At 40.7% G+C, this 18,143-nt stretch overlaps 1 protein-coding gene and 1 non-coding gene across 2 annotated transcripts; one reads left to right on the top strand and one right to left on the bottom strand.

The window, feature by feature from the left end:
- Positions 1-6,202: 6,202 nt before the first annotated feature.
- st6gal1 (ST6 beta-galactosamide alpha-2,6-sialyltranferase 1) lies at positions 6,203-18,088 on the bottom strand. The gene is made up of 10 exons (XM_061803507.1): positions 17,996-18,088; positions 17,204-17,332; positions 15,074-15,145; positions 10,819-11,025; positions 9,749-10,099; positions 9,125-9,389; positions 8,312-8,409; positions 8,141-8,242; positions 7,575-7,749; positions 6,203-6,526 (listed from the first exon to the last, which is right to left on the bottom strand). The coding sequence occupies exons 3-10, from the start codon at positions 15,083-15,085 to the stop codon at positions 6,267-6,269; spliced, it is 1,470 nt and encodes a 489-aa protein (XP_061659491.1). The 5' UTR covers positions 15,086-15,145; positions 17,204-17,332; positions 17,996-18,088; the 3' UTR covers positions 6,203-6,266.
- trnaw-cca (transfer RNA tryptophan (anticodon CCA)) lies at positions 18,051-18,122 on the top strand. Its single transcript has one exon. It is a non-coding gene; the product is annotated as a tRNA-Trp (tRNA).
- The last annotated feature ends 21 nt before the right edge of the window (positions 18,123-18,143 follow it).

The raw sequence follows: 18,143 nt of genomic DNA, 5'->3' as shown, positions 1-18,143 counted from the left end.
TGGTCAGACGGACACGATTAATTGCAGTAAGTCAAGGTCTCATTGTCACAATATATCTTTTTTTTTTTTTTTTACATCACATATTAAACAAGATATTTATTTCTTTGCACAGCTGTTAATCAAATGATTTTGGTACATTTGGCCACTTACGGGCGTCAGGGGAAGATGTTTTGCTGGTCAGCGGGAATGGAGGACGCCAGTCAAAACCTGAACTGCACCACCTACATTACAAGTCTTGTGGCTGACAAGCAAGGATGTGTTTAGAGCAGGGATTCCCAAAAAGTGTGCCACGAGAGCTCATCTGGTGCGCTGTGGAAAAATATCAAATTTCACTTATTTGGTCAGAATATTATTTATACCCAACAAATAAGGTACTATCTACTGTATCTATGTCAGCAGCATATAGAGGCAACAAATAAATACTCTCGATGGCAGAAAGTGTATCATTGAATTGTGTCTCCACTTTTTGAGACTTCTTTCTTTAATGGTGTGCCCGTGAACTTTTTCGACAGTAAAATATTTGCCTTGGCTCAGAAAAAGGGGGAGAATAACTGGTTTGGAGTTGGGATTACATGTGGATTGGAGACCAGTCTGATTGACAGGTGAGGAGAAGAACAGATAGCATATGTGGTGATCATCAATATGTTTGAATGGTATTATTAACAAAACAATAAAAAGGGCTCGAATACATGGCCTTGCGGAACTATATATATCTATATATATTTATCTTTAATTCAGTCATTAAGATCTCTAACTTCCTTGACAAGTAGATTTCATCTGACTATAAACCATTTTTCAATGAAAGATCTCTTTTTATCTTCCAAAACTGCTATTTGAGTGAAACATCTAAGAGAGAAAATACTACATATCCTCTCAAAGAAAGAAAATGTCAAAATATGCTATGTTCATTTGTGCCAATTCTTGGTAATTTATCATTTTGGGGGGCTGAATGTCTTCAGTTTGCACAACTTGATGTGTTTTTTATGCACACTAATTACATCTCATTAATTATCTCAATAGTTGAAACATGAAGTTAAGTTAGGAGTGAGGACAATTCTTAAAAGGAGAATCTACATCATGGATGTGACTGTTTGACACAGTGATGTCTAACTGAGTACTGTATTCTATTGTTCTCTTACTGATTTACAGTCAAGTGTGGATCCAAGATGAATAATATACGGTTATTCCCCCACCCCTCCCAGAAAAAATCTTTCCCACTTCCATCTTTCCATTTCACATTGCAGCTCCATTTGCAATTTGCGTCTTGCATTTGTGAAAGAGCTGTAATACAAATATTACCACACTTTTGGTTTTCCTGGGTTAGAGTTCGGTCATTGGTGGCATTTACGTGTCTAAATGACGGGAATTACATATTTCAAAACTGAAACGAAAACACAAATGGATTAGTTTCGTGGCACAACCGCCAACAGATGGCAGCAATGCACCATTTTAGATTCGAGATTAGCTATTTGTGAATACACACAAATGTTTGCTTTCAATACGTCCATCCATACATCCATCCTTCCACTTTCTTAGCAGTTTATCCTCACAAGGGTCACGGGGAGTGCTGGAGCCTATCCCAGCTGTCAACGGGATGGAGGCCGGAAACACTCTGAAGTGGTTGCCAGCCAATCGCAGGGCACATAGAGACAAACAGCCGCACTCACAATCACACCGACGGGGCAATTTAGAGTGTCCAATTAATGTTGCGTGTTTTTGGGATGTGGGAGGAAACCGGAGTGCCCGGAGAAACCCCACGCAGGCATGGGGAGAACATGCAAACTCCACATAGGTGGGGCTCGGATTGAACCCGGGACCTCAGAACTGTGAGGCCAACGCTTTCCAGATGCTCCACCGTGTCACTGGGTGAGTTTTATAATCCGGTGCACTCTGTAGGATGGAAATTATGATAAATCCTTTCAAGATAAAGTAAACAGTGAAGCAGGGTCCTTAACCACATTCTACTTTATTTATGCAATGACGGTGTTTCCTACAGTGAAAGATGTAACGTAACTTCAAACATGCATGGGATTCCGATCCCTTGAAAATAAAAAAAGTTTTTCCCACTTACCAAAATCTGTTTTTTTTTTTTAAATAAGGAAGTGAAATTACTCTCAAAAAAAAAAAAAACAAAACACCAAGATACAACACAAACCAGATGTTCTGTTCTTCAAATATTTTCAGTTTGCAGTGAAATAATTTCAACTAAATGTTAATTATGTAGCATGGAGTATTCACTAATTATTTCTGATATGTATGCTTTGGATGATGAGTATGTTGCATTCTGTGGTATTGAAAAATGTGCATTTGAAGTGTGCTACAGAGTAGATATGTTTTGATCACGTAATGAAACGGAAGAACGAAGGTTAGACAGACAGAAATATGGATGGTTGGGCGAAATAATGTTTTGACCATCATCATAATTTTCTTTCTATAATAGTTCATTGACCTGGATTTGCTGTGATTTAAATGCATAGTTTACACCGGAAAGCCCATTCGATGCAGAAACAATTTTCTTTATTTTATCTTTGTTGTTGCTGGAATTTGAGTAAACCGTTTTCTTTGAACAAACCACCAGCATCATGGATTACTTTTACCCCCCTTTTTTTTGCGCAAGTGAAGAAGGGATGATGTGTCAAGATTTGCCCGTCCAGGAAACTTCATCAGGGGTGGGGGATTCTGGGAAATCACCCAAGCCCCACAATAAATCGATGAAAAATATGATCAAATGATTAAAAAAATGGTTTCTTAGTGTAGAATATCAACACTTGTGGGATCAAAATTTTGGTGCTTTTAGATTCAGATTTGAATGATCCTTAGATGCAATGTTTTTTTTTTTTAGGGGGCCACTGGTTCCCCACCACTGACACAAGCAACAATGAATCCGAGAGGATTTGAGAGCAAAAGTAGAGGACGTGCGACTCTGAGGTAAAGGAAAGTTGAGAGGCTCCCCGCAAAGTGCAGCACAAATGAAGCATGCAAGGTGCTGCGAGTGGCTGCATAGAGAGAGAATGCTGCCCTCGGAAATGCACTGACATCAGTTATTCAGCGGTATGACTGAAGCGTAGAAATCTACAAAAACAAAACGAGAAAAAACATTACTCACGCTCTGATTTCCTCTGAATAATATATAAAACCCCACTTTTTATAACCGTCACTGAAAGTTGCTTCCGTGTTCAATTTTGGCTTCGCTTTTACACATCAGGCCGACAACTTCTTTTGTGACTCTTCCTTAAAAACGGCTCCACTTGAACATGTACAAAGGTGACAACATTAGATAAAATTGTTTGAAAATGTTGCCAATAGCCCTAATATCCACCTTTTGGGTCCATCAACTTTAGCCTTTACTTGTAGGACTACTTTGGCACATGAGTACCAAAACTACTGGCTGCTAGTGAAGCAAAACTGTAGTAGTTGACAACTGCATGCTACTCGTACAACTACAAAGATGATGAGATTCTATTAATTAGCATCTGGTGCTTCATAGTTGTGTTAGTAGTACACAGATGTCAACTACTTTGCAGTTTTGCCTGAAAAGTAATACGTAGTTGCTACTTGAATTCCAAAGTTGTCTTACTAGTATGCAGAAATGTCATCCACTATTGGATGCTTGTTGGATATTTTTTTGGGCACCAATTGACATTAGCAAACAGTGTTAGCTTTTTATGAGTTTATATGTTACGAGTAAACAATACTGGGTTGACGGGGAAGTAGTGGAGTATTTTGAATTTTGCAATCCAAACTGGTAGTGTGTTTTGTGCAATAAAGGGCTGCCAATAAAACACTTGCCTTTGGCACCATCTTAATGTCCCTTATAGAAAATGAATGTATGGGCACGGTTAGCAACTGTTGCTAACACTGCTGACATCAGAAGTGCTTCTCCAGTCCTCAAAAAAGGAGGCTGACTCTAGACAGAACCAAACGATACATTCAGGCCTGGTAACAAAACAAACTCATTTGCCTTTCAAACAAACAAGATTTCCAAAGTAAAAGTGACAACCTGGAATTGCTTCACAGTGGACTTGACAAAACAATCAATATTCATGCTTATTTAAGTCTGTAAGTGGAAATGGATACGCTTGGGACATAAAGCAGGACACGTTATGCAAAATTGACTTTTTTGATAGCTGGTATACAAACAGCTGAATCTCTGTGGTGGCTGCCTATTCTCACGTCTGTCGTGAAACAACCAAGTCGATGCTTTGTTTTCTGAAAATGTCCTGAAAGTGTAGGGAAGTAGAGCGCATTGAGTTTTTGCTGGTCGTACATATCCGCATTTTACAACATTTGCTTCTCATAAATGCCTCATACTTGATACTTTGGTGGGGGGATTATTGTTGTTTTATGTCTGCCGCGTGCGACGTACAGACTGACGTACTAACTGATACGTGTAGAAAGTGTAGTGTCTGAAGTGCTGCCTCCACAAGTGAAAATGCTGTGAAGCAGTTTTCTTTATGGGCACTCACTTTTTTCTCACACAGAATGTTTTGGCACGTGCAAGCCATTTGGAATAAAAACAGAACTCATCTTGGACCCAGTAGTATATGAGGTGAGCAGTGGCTCATTTGCAAGATAAAAATTCAGTGAGTGTATAAAGATTCTTGGGCTTTTTAAGTATTTCATGCTTCAAGTTATTAACTCCTGAGCAATGCTTTAAATTGTGTGTGTGTGGGTTTTTTTTGTGGAGGGGTTTCCTTTTAAGAATTATCCTCACTCCTAACTTAACTTCATGTAACTAATGAGATAATTAATGAGACGTAATTAGTGTGCATAAAAAAAACACATCAAGTTGTGCAAACTGAAGACATTCAGCCCCCCAAAATGATAAATTACCAAGAATGCCACAACTGAACGCAGCATATTTTGCCTTTTTCTTTGTTTGAGATGATATGTAGTATTTTCTCTAAAGTTTCTTTTCCATTCAGGATTGGGGTGACAAAGGAACAGAAACTTTATGGTTTTGGAGATATAGCAAAGTGGGAAACTTTCCATGAGGATAACTGGGAATTGACAGTAATTCACTGATAAGGTAGTACATGCAAGGATAAATTGGAAGTTTTTATCAAAAACAGACATCCATGCAGAATAGAAACCTCTCCTTGCTCATATGCGAGGACAGTTATATTTGTCAATCCAGCCGTTTCTGCTATTTTTCATATCATTTTTTTTTTTTTCAAAGAGTAGGCATAGATGACCCAGCTTGTCTGTGAAATTAAGGTTTGTAAACCTTTGTAATTATTGACAGATGCCAGTTGACGCCGGCCTTGCGTCGCTTTGGATATGAGATCAGCACAGCTGCTCTCAAGCTATTGAGTTGAAGACAGATCAGGGAATGAATCTGGGCTTGCCACGTTGATTTTGAGGGAGACAAATCCCAACTCGTTGAAGGTCGAACAAGTACAGGCACCTCACCCTCGGACAGAGTATGTACGAAATCGAGTTTGAACAGCGTGTAAGTCGCAGCGCATAGTTGAAAGTGCGTGTCACGATCTGGCGAAAAGATGACTGTTATTGGAGAGAATAACAAACTCCCTGTGAAGAGCTCTCCAGTGAGCCAGCGTCACAAAAGGTGCATTTTTAGTTCTGTAAATTATTTGGCCATCAAAAGCCCTTTTTCAGTCTCGGTTTTGTTGTTTAAATGTTTGAGGTGTCGCAAAAAAACAAATGTTGGCATCATAGTTACTGTTCTGGTTGACACGTTTCATTTCATAAAAGTTTCCTACTTTTTGGGAAGAAATCAGAAATACTCTTACTAAAGAACAGAAAAAGCTTAAAGCTTTTTTCTTCTTCTTGAAAAAAAAGTGTAGGTTTATTTTAGGATGGGTTTAGTGCTAATATTGTGTCAGAGCCCACTCGTTTCAGGGTCTTGAAAGATCAGTAAGAATGCTTTAAAACTGCTCGCATTAAAGAGAGTTCTGCTTTTAAAATGTCTGGCAGTGAATGACTTAATTGCATCATTTTGTTCCCGCACTTGATCTGCAACGTATATATGTATGTATTATATGATATTTAAATGTTTATTAATTATTTACTTGTATTTAATTATAATATTTTCATTTATATTTAAGTTAAGGGCCAACTGTCAGCGGTATAAATTCTCGAGTTAGTCCTTTTTATTCCAATAAATGGCCGTTAATCCCGATGGAAAGTTTCCAACTTTGGAAATTTCCCTATAGTCTATATCACACATTATCAGCAGGCACATTTATTATATAGGTATGAATTCCAGTGTGTGTTCCAGCTCAGTGTGTGTTCTCTTTTGCTCGTCAACCTTCATGGGTTGTGTTGCAGTTGAGACTGCTGAATCCGGGTAGCGTGACACGCCCGTGTGTGTAAATGTCGCGGTCAGGTCCCTGGTTCATACGCTTGACCAGGTTCTTCTCGTAGAGCAACGGGTGGTAGGCGCCCAGCGTGCAGGCGGCGTCATAAAACCGCTGGTAGTAGTGGCACAGCTCCGTCTTGCGGCGCGACGGCAGGAACTCATACACGTGCACCACGTCGCATATGGACATCATCAGCACTGTACCTGAGTGGGGTAAAGAGTACGAAAGCCATTTGGAAAAGGATCGCGCTTAAAACTTCTCCTTATTTGCTCGATGAACAGGTTTAACATTTAAAATTATCGACCCTGCGCGGAACCATTACTCTCAACAAACCCCACATTACAGGACAATCGCTCAGGATAATCTTTCATAAACGTCCAATAATTGATCTTATGCTGACATCAATAGACATCAAAGAAGATCGAGCAGCTCATATCAAAGTTTTAACATGTTACAGAGTAAAGATTTTTGGACCGCGGAGCAGATATATATCACGAAAACAGATAACAGAGATAAATAAAACAACTCATTCCCTTACACTGTTTGTCCTGCTCATCTAAAAATAAATATGGGTCATTTTCTTATAATTTGCTATATAATTTTTTAATTTCCCTGCGATTGGCTGGCAAACAGTTCAAGGTGTACCCTGCCTCCTGCCCGATGACAGCTGGGATAGGTTCCAGCATTCCCTACACCCTCATGAGGATAAGCGGCTCAGAAAATGGATGGATGGAACTTCTAATTTCCTTATTTTATCTTGAAACAAAGTAATGTAGTGACCACAAAAGTGGTGGGGCGCCACCCTTGGGCCTTTTGGCGAAGACCCACCACTGCCATTGCTCAGAAATCAGCACATTTACGATACAGGCTCTTTACCTCGACAGCTTTTCAAGCGGTCACCGTTAATTTCTGCCAAACAAGCCAGACCTGAAAATGTGTACAATTTTCATCTCAACTTGGTGTTCACGCAGTTGGTAAATAGTAGTTCTGTCGGGGCGTTTTTTGTGTTTGGTATTAGCTTTAATAAGATCACCCAAGGTCCGAGGTAACTATTAAGGTGGCCAAAAAATAATTTTCAGCAAAGTCCATTAAATCATACCTTGAAATAAACGTCCTGCTATATTATTTATGAACTAATGTATTTAGTTTTTCTATATGCTACAGTATAATGACACAATGACAAAGAAACAATAACAATATCTAGATAAGCTTGAGGGCTCAACAGTGAAACTCAATCAAAGCACACATTACCCAGCATGCCAGAGGAGGGGGGGTTCTTCTGGATGGGTTCTGGCATGTTGTCCTGTATCCGCTGCCACACCTGCCAGATAAAGCGTGGCTGTAGGATGTAGAAGGGCTGCTGTGGGTGCAGCCGTCTGTAGCGCTGGTACTGAGTGAAGATGGGGTAGTCGGTGCGGTTGAACCACTGTAAAATGAACACTGTCAGCAAAATCTATCATGCTTCCTGTGGTTACTGATTGATTTATTATTTAATGTGTCTCTTTCTCTCTCTCTCTCTCACCGTGCTGCCATATAGATAGAAATGCACATACATCATTTTCTAAGCTGCTTATCCTCACGAGAGGCAGTTTAGAGTCTCCAATTAATGTTGGACGTTTTTGGGAAGTGGAAGGAAACCGGTGTGCCAGGAGAAAACCCACGCATGAGAACACGCATGCAAGGGGGCCAGGATTTGAACCCCCGTCCTCAGAACTGTGAGGCCAACGCTCTAACCAATTGTAGACATGCACACATGCACACGCACACGCACACACACACACACACACACACACACACACACATTAAGTAGGCAACACCTGTGTGAGGTCAGCGGAAAAGGGAGCGGGGTCCCAGGCCACCAATACACCTGAGCTGTACAGTGAGCTAGACAGGAAGTGGTGGTCATCAGACGCCATTACCTACAAGACATCCAAGTTATAATCTGAAAGGGTAAATGTCAGTTACTGCTGTTGTTACTGTAAGTTTACTTGTGAGTTGATGAGGCGAATGGTGGTTTTGGAACCCACGTCCTTCTCGTAGTGGCTGGTGGGGGCGCTGTTGAAACGGAGCACGGCATCGTGGGCATCTGTCATGTAAGTATGATGTCAAGAAGAGCAATGGGGAAAATAGAAAACAGTATAAAAACAGGAAGAACAATTAAAAGACTGGAAAGATGAACAGGGGAAAAAGGGAGAAAAGGGAAAGAATAAAAATCAAATAGAAAAACAATAAAAGAAAGAAAAAATAGAAAAATTGGAAAAAGAGGGACAAAGTAAAAATAATAAAAATGTAGAGCTAAATAAAAATGGAATAAAGTAAAAGTTAGAGAAAAGCTAAATAATCCAAAAAGGAGACAAAACATAAAAGAAAAATGAAAAGGGGAAAAAAGAGAAGGATAAAAACATCAAAGTGAAAAGTTAAAAAAGATTGAAGACAAAGGGAAGTCTCTGGTTTCTTCCCACATCCCAAAAAGATGCATTCATTGGAGACTTGAAATTTCCCGTGGGTGTGAATCTGTGTATGAATGATTGTTTCTATGTGCCCTTTGATTAGTTAGCAGTTAGCTCCGGGTATACCCCACGTTCTGCTTGGAGTTAGCTGGGATAGGCACCAGCATTCCCACGACCCTTGTGAGGATAAGCGGCGAAGAAAATGAAAGGATGAATACAAGAAAAGAAAAAAAGACAAAAGGAAAAAGGGGGTAAAGGATAAGGATGTAAAAGAAAAAGAAAAAAAAAGGGGAAAAGAAAATGGTAGAAAAAGTTTATCCAGGGTCTTTTGCGGCTTGGACAGCATCTCACCTATCTCTTTGCCGAGGCCCGCATCCCGGAGCGAGCCAGCGGACGAGACCACGGCACAGCTCTTGAACGGCCCCACGTCGGATGTGAGCGGCTTAGGCGGTAGCTGGGAGGCCCACGGCAGAGAAGAAAAAGGCGGCAGGTCGGCCGTCAGCGTGGACAACTCCACCTTCTTGTGGAGCTGGCACAGGAGCTCCGGCCCTCTCAACATGGTTCTGCTGGCTATGGCTGCTGCATCGGGGAGCTTGACACCATATTTGTTCATCGCCTGAGATTTGAAGTGAAATCAAGCAAAAATTCTCACACACATGCACTGTAGTACATTCAAGTGTTGTGTCTTTAAACGCTCTGTCTCTTTCTCCCAAATTAGCTCCACCCTCTCCCGTCATCGGATGTTTCTGTATCTCTCGTCAGTGGTTATGTTCCAAAAATCTTTGTTTTACATAATTTTTAGGAGGAAAACAAACATAAATGACAGTACACTTATAACAGTTAGAATATTTGCACTCCTATCTAACCTTGAGTTCTTCTAATAGTGACATTTAGCGACTTAAAGCCTCTGCTACACATTAGTGTGAATGCCGAATCATCATCTGATTATGATTCTATTCCTGTCGTTGTCCTCACCTGATAGTTGTTCACCACCTTCCTCAGCCTGGTTCCCAGCATGCTACTTGACATGTGCTCATTCCACACCTTCCCGAGAAGGCTGTTGAGCCCAAAGAGCTCGCCGCCCTTGCCGCTCAGCTGGCCTCGCCGGCGGCCCCCGAAAAGGGTGTCCAGGGCACGCAGGAGGGGTCGCGGCAACATGCGTGCGAAGAAACTCTCTCCCTCTCTGGGCTTTGGCTTGGTGGTCTGGTGCTCAGAGGTGCGGTTGGGTGAGGAGAGCACGGGGATGGGTCGCCGGGGGTCGCCAGGGACAATGCCCGGGAGCTTCTGGGGGTCCTCGTACGCGGGTTTGGCGACACCTCGCAGCACCTGATGGGGACGGCACATTGGAATTAAAATGAGATATTGCACAAAAAGAAATGTAGCTTTTTTTTCCCATTTACCGAGAGTAAAAGCAAATAAAACAAATTTTGATACCCATCTAGATGTCAACAATACAGGTATCTTTACAGCCTTGTTGTTATTGAATGAAGTACCATCATTTCCAGCCAACAGAGCGCACTGGATTATAAACCTCACCCAGTATATTTGTAAAGGAAATACCATTTGGTACATACATAAGACGCACCTCTGTATAAGCCGCAAGTGCCCACATTGAAACCCACATTGAAACATGAGAGATTTACAAAGAAAGACGGTATACAGAAAGACTTTTCAAAGTTTTAACACCTTAGCTTAGCTTAACATAGCAACAACACGGTAGCACGAACAGGGCTGGTTAAAAAAAACCGTACTGGTAAAAGTCACGTCCTCGGCACATATATTCCACTGGTCTCACTCTTACCTTTTCTTCTGAAGTGCCCCCTTGGGGCCATTAGAAAAAATGCACAAATTAGCTGCATCACCGCATAAGCCGCAGGGTTGAACGCGTGTGTAAAAAGTCCCAATTTATAGGCCAGAAATTACGGGGATGCGCTTTTGAGCAACAAAAACTGCAAATAAACTACAACCAAACAACAGTCCTGACAAACAGGAATTATTTGATAAAATTATTGAATCGCTCTATCGGCAAACACAGCGATGCATACCTTGACGACGGCGTGCGCGCGAGGCTGGGCCCGGGTCCGCGCCCGCACGCCGAAGATGGCATCGGTGACGGGCACGCTGTTCTCGGCGCAGAGGGCGTAGAGCAGCGCCATGGAAATGCAGAAGAAGGCCATGCAGAGGGCACCGCGGCGGGCACGACGCCGCAGACGCCATAGCAGGCTCACGCGGTCCATCGCTGCTCCGGGAATCTGGAACATATTGGCGCTCCTGTGACTACATATTTCTACTGGAATAATGAACGCATCTCAATTTACTCATTCAACTTGACTTAGTCGATCCAAAACATTATAGTTGAAAGTTGAACATAATGCTATTATTCTGTTGCATAAATTGCACATGGCTACATGGGTTTAGTTGACCTTCTTCCATCTTTAATAGTTGTTCCCGTCACTATACAGTGCTGCCAGTGATAGGACACATTATCCATAATAAGTGAGAATTTTGAGTCAACATAAGTGAAATTGGAAGAACGTAGATGTTATAGATTGACCTTGTCATTTACACTTTCTGTGGATTGAGATGATGATTGACAGTGCACTTAAGAGTTTAGCAAGAATAAATACACTCTTTTTGAATAATGAGGAAAGAGATTTTTCTTTAACGACTGACGTTGTGGAAAAAAAAAAAAAAACTTCAAAGAGGGCTTCCAAGAAGCTGCTGCTCCATTTTACTTTGACTGGAGCGCCCTATTAATCTTTTCCTGTGTGAAGGTCACGAGTGTCACTGAGGATTAATGAAGTACTTGCTGGTCTCAAAGACAGTAAGCCTCATATTACATGAACGGGATGAGCGTTAGTCAACAATTTATTGTGTTTGACTTATATGTTACTCCTCTCGTGTCACAGTCTCTCGAGCTCACAAATCAACACAAACACGTAATAGTCGCCATTGGCGTTTGTTGGCTTCAGGGATCTCTGCAGATTAAAGCTACAAGGTAAATCTGTAAACTGCAATAAAAAAAATAAAGAAAAACGGAATTCTCTGCTCCAATGAAGCATGGTGGGGACAACAATGACTAATGTAAAACAGATTAAAGGTCAAAGATAATCAGAAACTCAAAAACATATTTGTGAAAATCCACAGTCATACCTCTGATTAAAGGTCTAAAAGAGGCTTTTACAAATATGTAATAATATTGTCCATATGGCCTCCTCATATGTTAACAGAATGACTCAATAACATGATTTTTATTTGGCTTAAAAACATCAATTGTTGTCGGATCGCAAATCATAATTTTGACGGGAGTATCGTGTTTATCTTGCTGTGAGAAGGTCAAAGGTATCAATGTGGATTATTGACAGCCGAGTCCAACTGGTCCGATATATCCCCAAAAAAATAAAAATAAAATAAAAGATTTGGATTGTATTGGAATCTAAAATCTCCAATGTAAGCACTTTTACACAAGCAGTTCATTCCAGGCTCTGCTCCAGCACATCCATCCAGCAGTGGCCAAACCACGTGACGTAATCAACACAACCGTTTGCTAATGTGCTAACAAAGTAGCCATCCATCCATTTTCTGAGCCACTTCTCCTCACGAAAATCGCGGGAGTACCGGAGCCTATTCCAGCTGTCATTGGGCAGGAGGTGGGGTACGCCCTGAACTGAATGCCAGCCAATCGCAGGGCACATGCAGACGGGGAACAGTCGCGCTCACAATCACACCTAGGGGCAATTTAAGTGTCCAATTAATGCATGTTTTTGGGACGTGTGAGGAACCCGGAGTGTCAGGAGAAAACCCACGCAGGCACAGGGAGAACATGCCAACTCCACATACGGGGATGCCAGGATTTCAAGCCCAGTCCTCCGAACTGTGAGTCCAACACGCTACGCAACCAGCAAGACCAAATGATTCATTGTGGAACTCCTCAGCTCCGACTGATCCTTGATACGAAGGTCGAAGACAGCAAATTCTTCGAACTGCGGCACTTGAGGGCCAGCAAATTCTTCATCCCGCTGGGTTTGAAGTTCAATGTTTATTGGGTCCTCTGGGTTCACGTATGGCCAGTTCGTTCTGTCACGACCAGAACATGACGCTGAACCCGAGATACAAGACTCACGAGACCAGGTACAGTTCGGGGGAGCATATTGTATATATTCGATCCAAGGTCGATACCGAGGCATGCAATCCAAACAGGCAGCAGTGTCAGAATCACAAAGCGAAGAGGCAAGGTCCTCAACAAGGCGGGCTTCGGTACACAAAGGGTCAAAGACATGAACATGGAATTGCTGGAACGTGACATCAAGGTACAACTATCTGGTGAAAGTCTAGACTACACGCGTGGCAATATATATTGCTAGTAATCAGCACGAAGTCGATGCAGGTGGGCGCGTCCGCTCACCGGAGCAGGTCCGCACCGGGTCGAGGAAGGACACGCCCGTGACAAAAACTAAACACAGATAAAATAATTACTGTATACGTATTGTCGGAGCCCGGAATAGTCGCCAAATGTTGTACGCAAGTACAAACCCCATTCCAATGAAGTTGGGACATTGTGTTCAACATAAATAAAAACAGAATGCAATGATTTGGAAATCCTGTTCAACCTTTAGTTCACTGAATATACTACAAAGATATTTGATGTTCAAACTGATAAACTTTTCATACTGTAGCTGTAGTTATTTTGTCGATACGACCTTGTATGAACTCAAACTTCACAAATGTTTTTTTTTTTTTGTGCCTGTCGGCATCATTTATTAAACTTACAAATCAGAAGAAAATCATATCTGATGAAGATTATCCACTGGAAAGTGAATGAATTGAAAACATGTCTGTGTGTGTGTGTGTGTGTGTGTGTGTGTGTGTGGTGTGTGTGTGTGTGTGTGTGTGTGTGTGTGTGCACGTGTAACCGCCATCTTCATTTTCTACACACACGCAAAAATCATGGTGGCCGGAGGACACAGTGACAGATGGCAGCATTACTCAGTATCTGCTTAAAGATGTCGGCCTGAATCCCCGTGTTCTCTTTCCAAAGCTAAACGGTGGTTATATGACCCAGCTCAGAATGAAAGCGCCAAAGCTCATTGCCCGCTCATTCCAGGCTGCAATGTGAAATTTAGATTATGACCAATTGCATAATAAATGGCCCTGCGATAGAGAAATTGACAGATTCAACCCTTAATAATGGCTCGTCCAAGAATAACTTATGTTGGAGCAATTTTAGTGAATAGAAGTAAGGTGATACATCTTTTGATTACATATATAGATTATTATATAGATATTACATATCTATCTACCATAGTGACGACTTAGATTGTCAGATCAGCTCTGACACCACAAAGAATATCACATTTTACATATAATGAGGTTTTAATTGTAATGAATGACAATATTAGTAAATAAAAAATGTGAGACTTGTGATAAAGCGTTTATTTAAATAAACACAACTTTAAAATAACCAGAAAACGAATGCGTTATTAAAATAAAAAATTAAAATATGAATACAAATCTATAATATGCATGATTTAAAATGTTCCAAAATTATAGAAACTAATAAAAAGCGTAATAATAATTCAATAAGTTGAAATTTTCATTTTGGCTAATTTTTTTCTCAATAAGTTTACAAATCACACGAATCATTCTAAAATCAGGATTATTTTGGGGGGGAAATCAAAATGTAAGGATAACCCTAATTACATATACTCCCACTAATATGAAATCATTAAATAATAATATTAATAATAATAAAAATAATATGACTTTTTACAGAAATTAAAAAATGCAATAAGTGAAAAGTTTACAAAAAAATAAAATCATGGCCAAAAATGATTTCCCTACTAGTTTTAAACATTTATCAGCAATAAAACGGAAAATCATGCATGGAAATGAAAATGAAAAGTCAATAGAAAAAAAAATATTACAATACTTGGAAAATGTAAATAATGCGAATGAAAAATATGTAATAAAAGAAAAAATGTGTAAATGGGTCACAATGATATGAAATTATTTTTTAAATAAAAATTTAAAACACAATGACCATTTTGAGTGCTCATTGTTGTCCTCCATGTTTATATTCTTCAATTCAGAATGCTGTTCTTTCAACAGCATAGCACATGGGTGGTTACTAATAGTCTGATAAAAAAAAAAAAAAATTGAGTGATCGGAGTCATGATGTGGAGGAAGAGTCACTATCAGCTGTTACAACTGTCAACCCTGCATAAAATACCAATAAAAACTTATTTGGATGGCTAACTCCCTCATTCATCCAGCCGTGTGGTTTAGTTTTACGACCCGTACCTTGTAGCCCATTGTGAGTTGCCGCTGTTGCTTAGAAACACTCTGCTCCCTTTTGGTCTCCTCTCATCCCTCCTGCCAACAAAGATTTACACAGTTCTTTACACAGTCCACGATGCGCTTTTTAGTTGTACATCCTGTCAGGTCCAGTTTGATCCGTATTGACATTTGACAGTGAGTAAGAGTTACTCAAAAACAAGGCAGTTTCTGAGTCCCTTATACTCATGTTGGCGCCTATCCCGGCCGGCTATGTTCGGCCAGGAGGCGGAGTACACCCTGAACTGGTTGCCGGCCAATTCCCGGGCACATAGAAACAAACAAGCATTCGCACTCAAACTCTCACCAAAGGGCAATTCAGTCTCTAAATAATGCATGTTTTTGGGATGTGGGAGAAAACTGGAGAGCCCGGAGAAAAGCCACGCAGGCACGGGGGGGAATGTGGCCGGGATTCGAACCCGGCTCCTCAGAACTGTGAGATAGATGTTCTGACCAGTCACTACAGTGCCGTTAAACAACATTTTTGTCCTTCTTTTTTTCATTAAAAAAAGTGCATCGTCAATGTCCATCAGAAACCTATCAATTCAGTCACTTTTGTGTTTTTTTTTTTTTTCACAAATGGGTACTGTTGGTCTGTCCTGTCGTCTGTTCATTCAACACGTTATGAACAGATTGAATTGATAGTGTCTGACATTTTTATATACATATATATATATATATATATATATATATATATATAGATATATATAAATACTTGTTATAGGTAAAGTAATATGTACTCTATTTTGACAATGTGATGTTAAATCCTCTCTTATGTAATGGTGTTTTGAGAAGATTTTTATCGACAATTAAGAATTTTCAGGGACGCTGCCTTTTTGGCAAGTCACATGACCTACACGCGCAGATGTGACGTGTTACGTGCCGCAACAAAGGCTCGATTACATGGGACACCATTTATGCCCAGCGCTGACTTCTCAGATTTATCCTCATAGTAACTTTCTTTCGGCTTGTCCCGTTCAGAGTCGCCACAGCGTGACATCTCAGATGAAGGCTGATATTTGTTTGGCACAGTTTTTACGCCGGATGCCCTTCTTGACGTTCCCCGGCGAGCGAGCTCCAGCGAACAGCATCATATAAAGAAGGCATGCATGTTTACAATATACTGTAAAAATTTGTTTTCACATTTAGGTTTTGTTTCCCTTTAGAAGTGTAATACAACTGAACTGTACTTAGGCAGTATTTTCCAAGTAGCATTTTAGGGATCCAGTACAAAATGACCACACGTCGACGAAGATCACTGCGCTACAAACTCTAGTGCACAGGTGTCAAACTCAGGGCCCAGGGGCCAGATCCAGCCCCTAACATCATTTTTAGGTGGCCCATGAAAGCCAATCATGTGCGTTAATTTCCATGATTCATGCTAAAATATGTGCCAACATTTCAAATTTAAAATTCAAACCGTAGATAAATAATTTTCTTGTTAAGCTATTGCAAGCATAATTAAAACCTTTTTTTTTTTACAGTTCCTGAACATTCGTTAGACAAACTAATATCTTTGTTTTCTGCTTTACTGAAAAAGCTAGTTTGAACATCATCAGCAGCGACCGTTACTTATTCGGAAAAAATATCCCTTTATGCATGATTTTGAAAAGTGGTGGAAATGTATATGTAACGTCGTCTTGCTTATTTATCACCTGCTTGAGGACTGAATCAGATATTACTTGATTGATTGATTGGTTGGTTGATTTATTGATACGCAAGATCAACCTGCTGTGTATCAATAATATCATAGTGATAAAGACAATGGTAACAATCTTCAATTTGGCCCGTGACAAAAATGAATTTGACACCCCCAGTGGAATCACTTTCACATTGTTTTAACATAACATACCTGAGAGAGAGAGAGAGAAGAGAGAGAGAGAGAGAGAGATAGAGAGAGAGAGAGAGAGAGAGAGAGAGATGAGAGAGAGAGAGAGAGAGAGAGCGAGAGAGAGAGAGAGAGAGAGATAGATAGATAGATCTCTAGATAGATAGATAGATAGATAGATAGATAGATAGCTAGATAGATAGATAGATCTCTAGATAGATAGATAGATAGATCTCTAGATAGATAGATAGATAGATAGAAAGGCTGACCTGTGTGAAGTAGTGATGCTCCCGATGGTCCTACCCGGTTCCCCCTCCTTTCTCAGTTCCCTCCCCCTGTAAGGCGACACTAAGGCCCCGAACAGGTCGTCGCTTGTGCCGCCATGGTCCCGTCGAAGCCTGCCAGTGGGCACCGAGTCGCATTTGGAGAAAAGAAGAGCAGCTCCGATTCAGTCCGCAAGCGGGTGATGAATAAGCTCGCAAAGACGTTATACATACATTTCCGCCAGTTTTCAAAATTAACCATAGAGTGATACATTTTTCCTCCGATAAGCAACGGTTGCTGCTGATAAATGAGACATATTGACCGTATTATAAAGTTTTAATTCATTAATAAAAGTCCCAATCGAGTTTTACGATAATTGGCGTCATAAGTATCAAACGCACGTCATTTATTTTAGTTTGTTTTGAAAGGCTTTAGAGTCCAAATCCGGTTCATCTGGCTTTAATCAAATTGACTTCCTTTTACCGCAGTCAAGACAAGACACGCAATTTCGCTGCAGTGGGGAAAAGGAGGGAAAAGATGAACGCATCCATCGCCATTTGTAAAAGAGACCATCTTTAAAGCTCGCGAGGAGGACGACCACCAATGCTAAGACATTGACACACGCATTGGGCGAATAGGAACGTTACGCGACGTAGGGAAAAAGGATTTTGCACTTTTGAATGAAATTGTAACAATAGGTGACGGATTGACAATAATAGACAATCTTCCACCTGTTTGTGTTGATTATATTATATTTATGATTAATAACGATTAATTACACTGCACGTAATAGTCACATCGCATTCTGGTGTTTGACGGTGTATATAGCAAATACGTGGCTACCGCGATGGAGACCTCGTGGCGCAACGGTGGCGCGTCTGACTCCAGATCAGAAGGTTGCGTGTTCAAATCACGTCGGGGTCAAGTGCTTTATTTATTTATTTA

The sequence above is a fragment of the Syngnathoides biaculeatus genome, chromosome 18, assembly GCF_019802595.1.
Source record: "Syngnathoides biaculeatus isolate LvHL_M chromosome 18, ASM1980259v1, whole genome shotgun sequence".
NCBI lineage: Eukaryota > Metazoa > Chordata > Actinopteri > Syngnathiformes > Syngnathidae > Syngnathoides > Syngnathoides biaculeatus.
The sequence above is the reverse complement of the archived record's forward strand: the minus strand, read 5'-3'. Positions and strand labels throughout refer to the sequence as shown.

Bases quoted from the DNA above. Each gene is read 5' to 3' on its own strand.
- st6gal1 (XM_061803507.1), bottom strand. The intron at 9,390-9,748 runs GTGAGGACAACG...TTCAAATCTCAG, and splicing joins AGGTGGTGAACAACTATCAG to GCGATGAACAAATATGGTGT. The intron at 8,243-8,311 runs GTAAACTTACAG...GATGTCTTGTAG, and splicing joins TTCGCCTCATCAACTCACAA to GTAATGGCGTCTGATGACCA.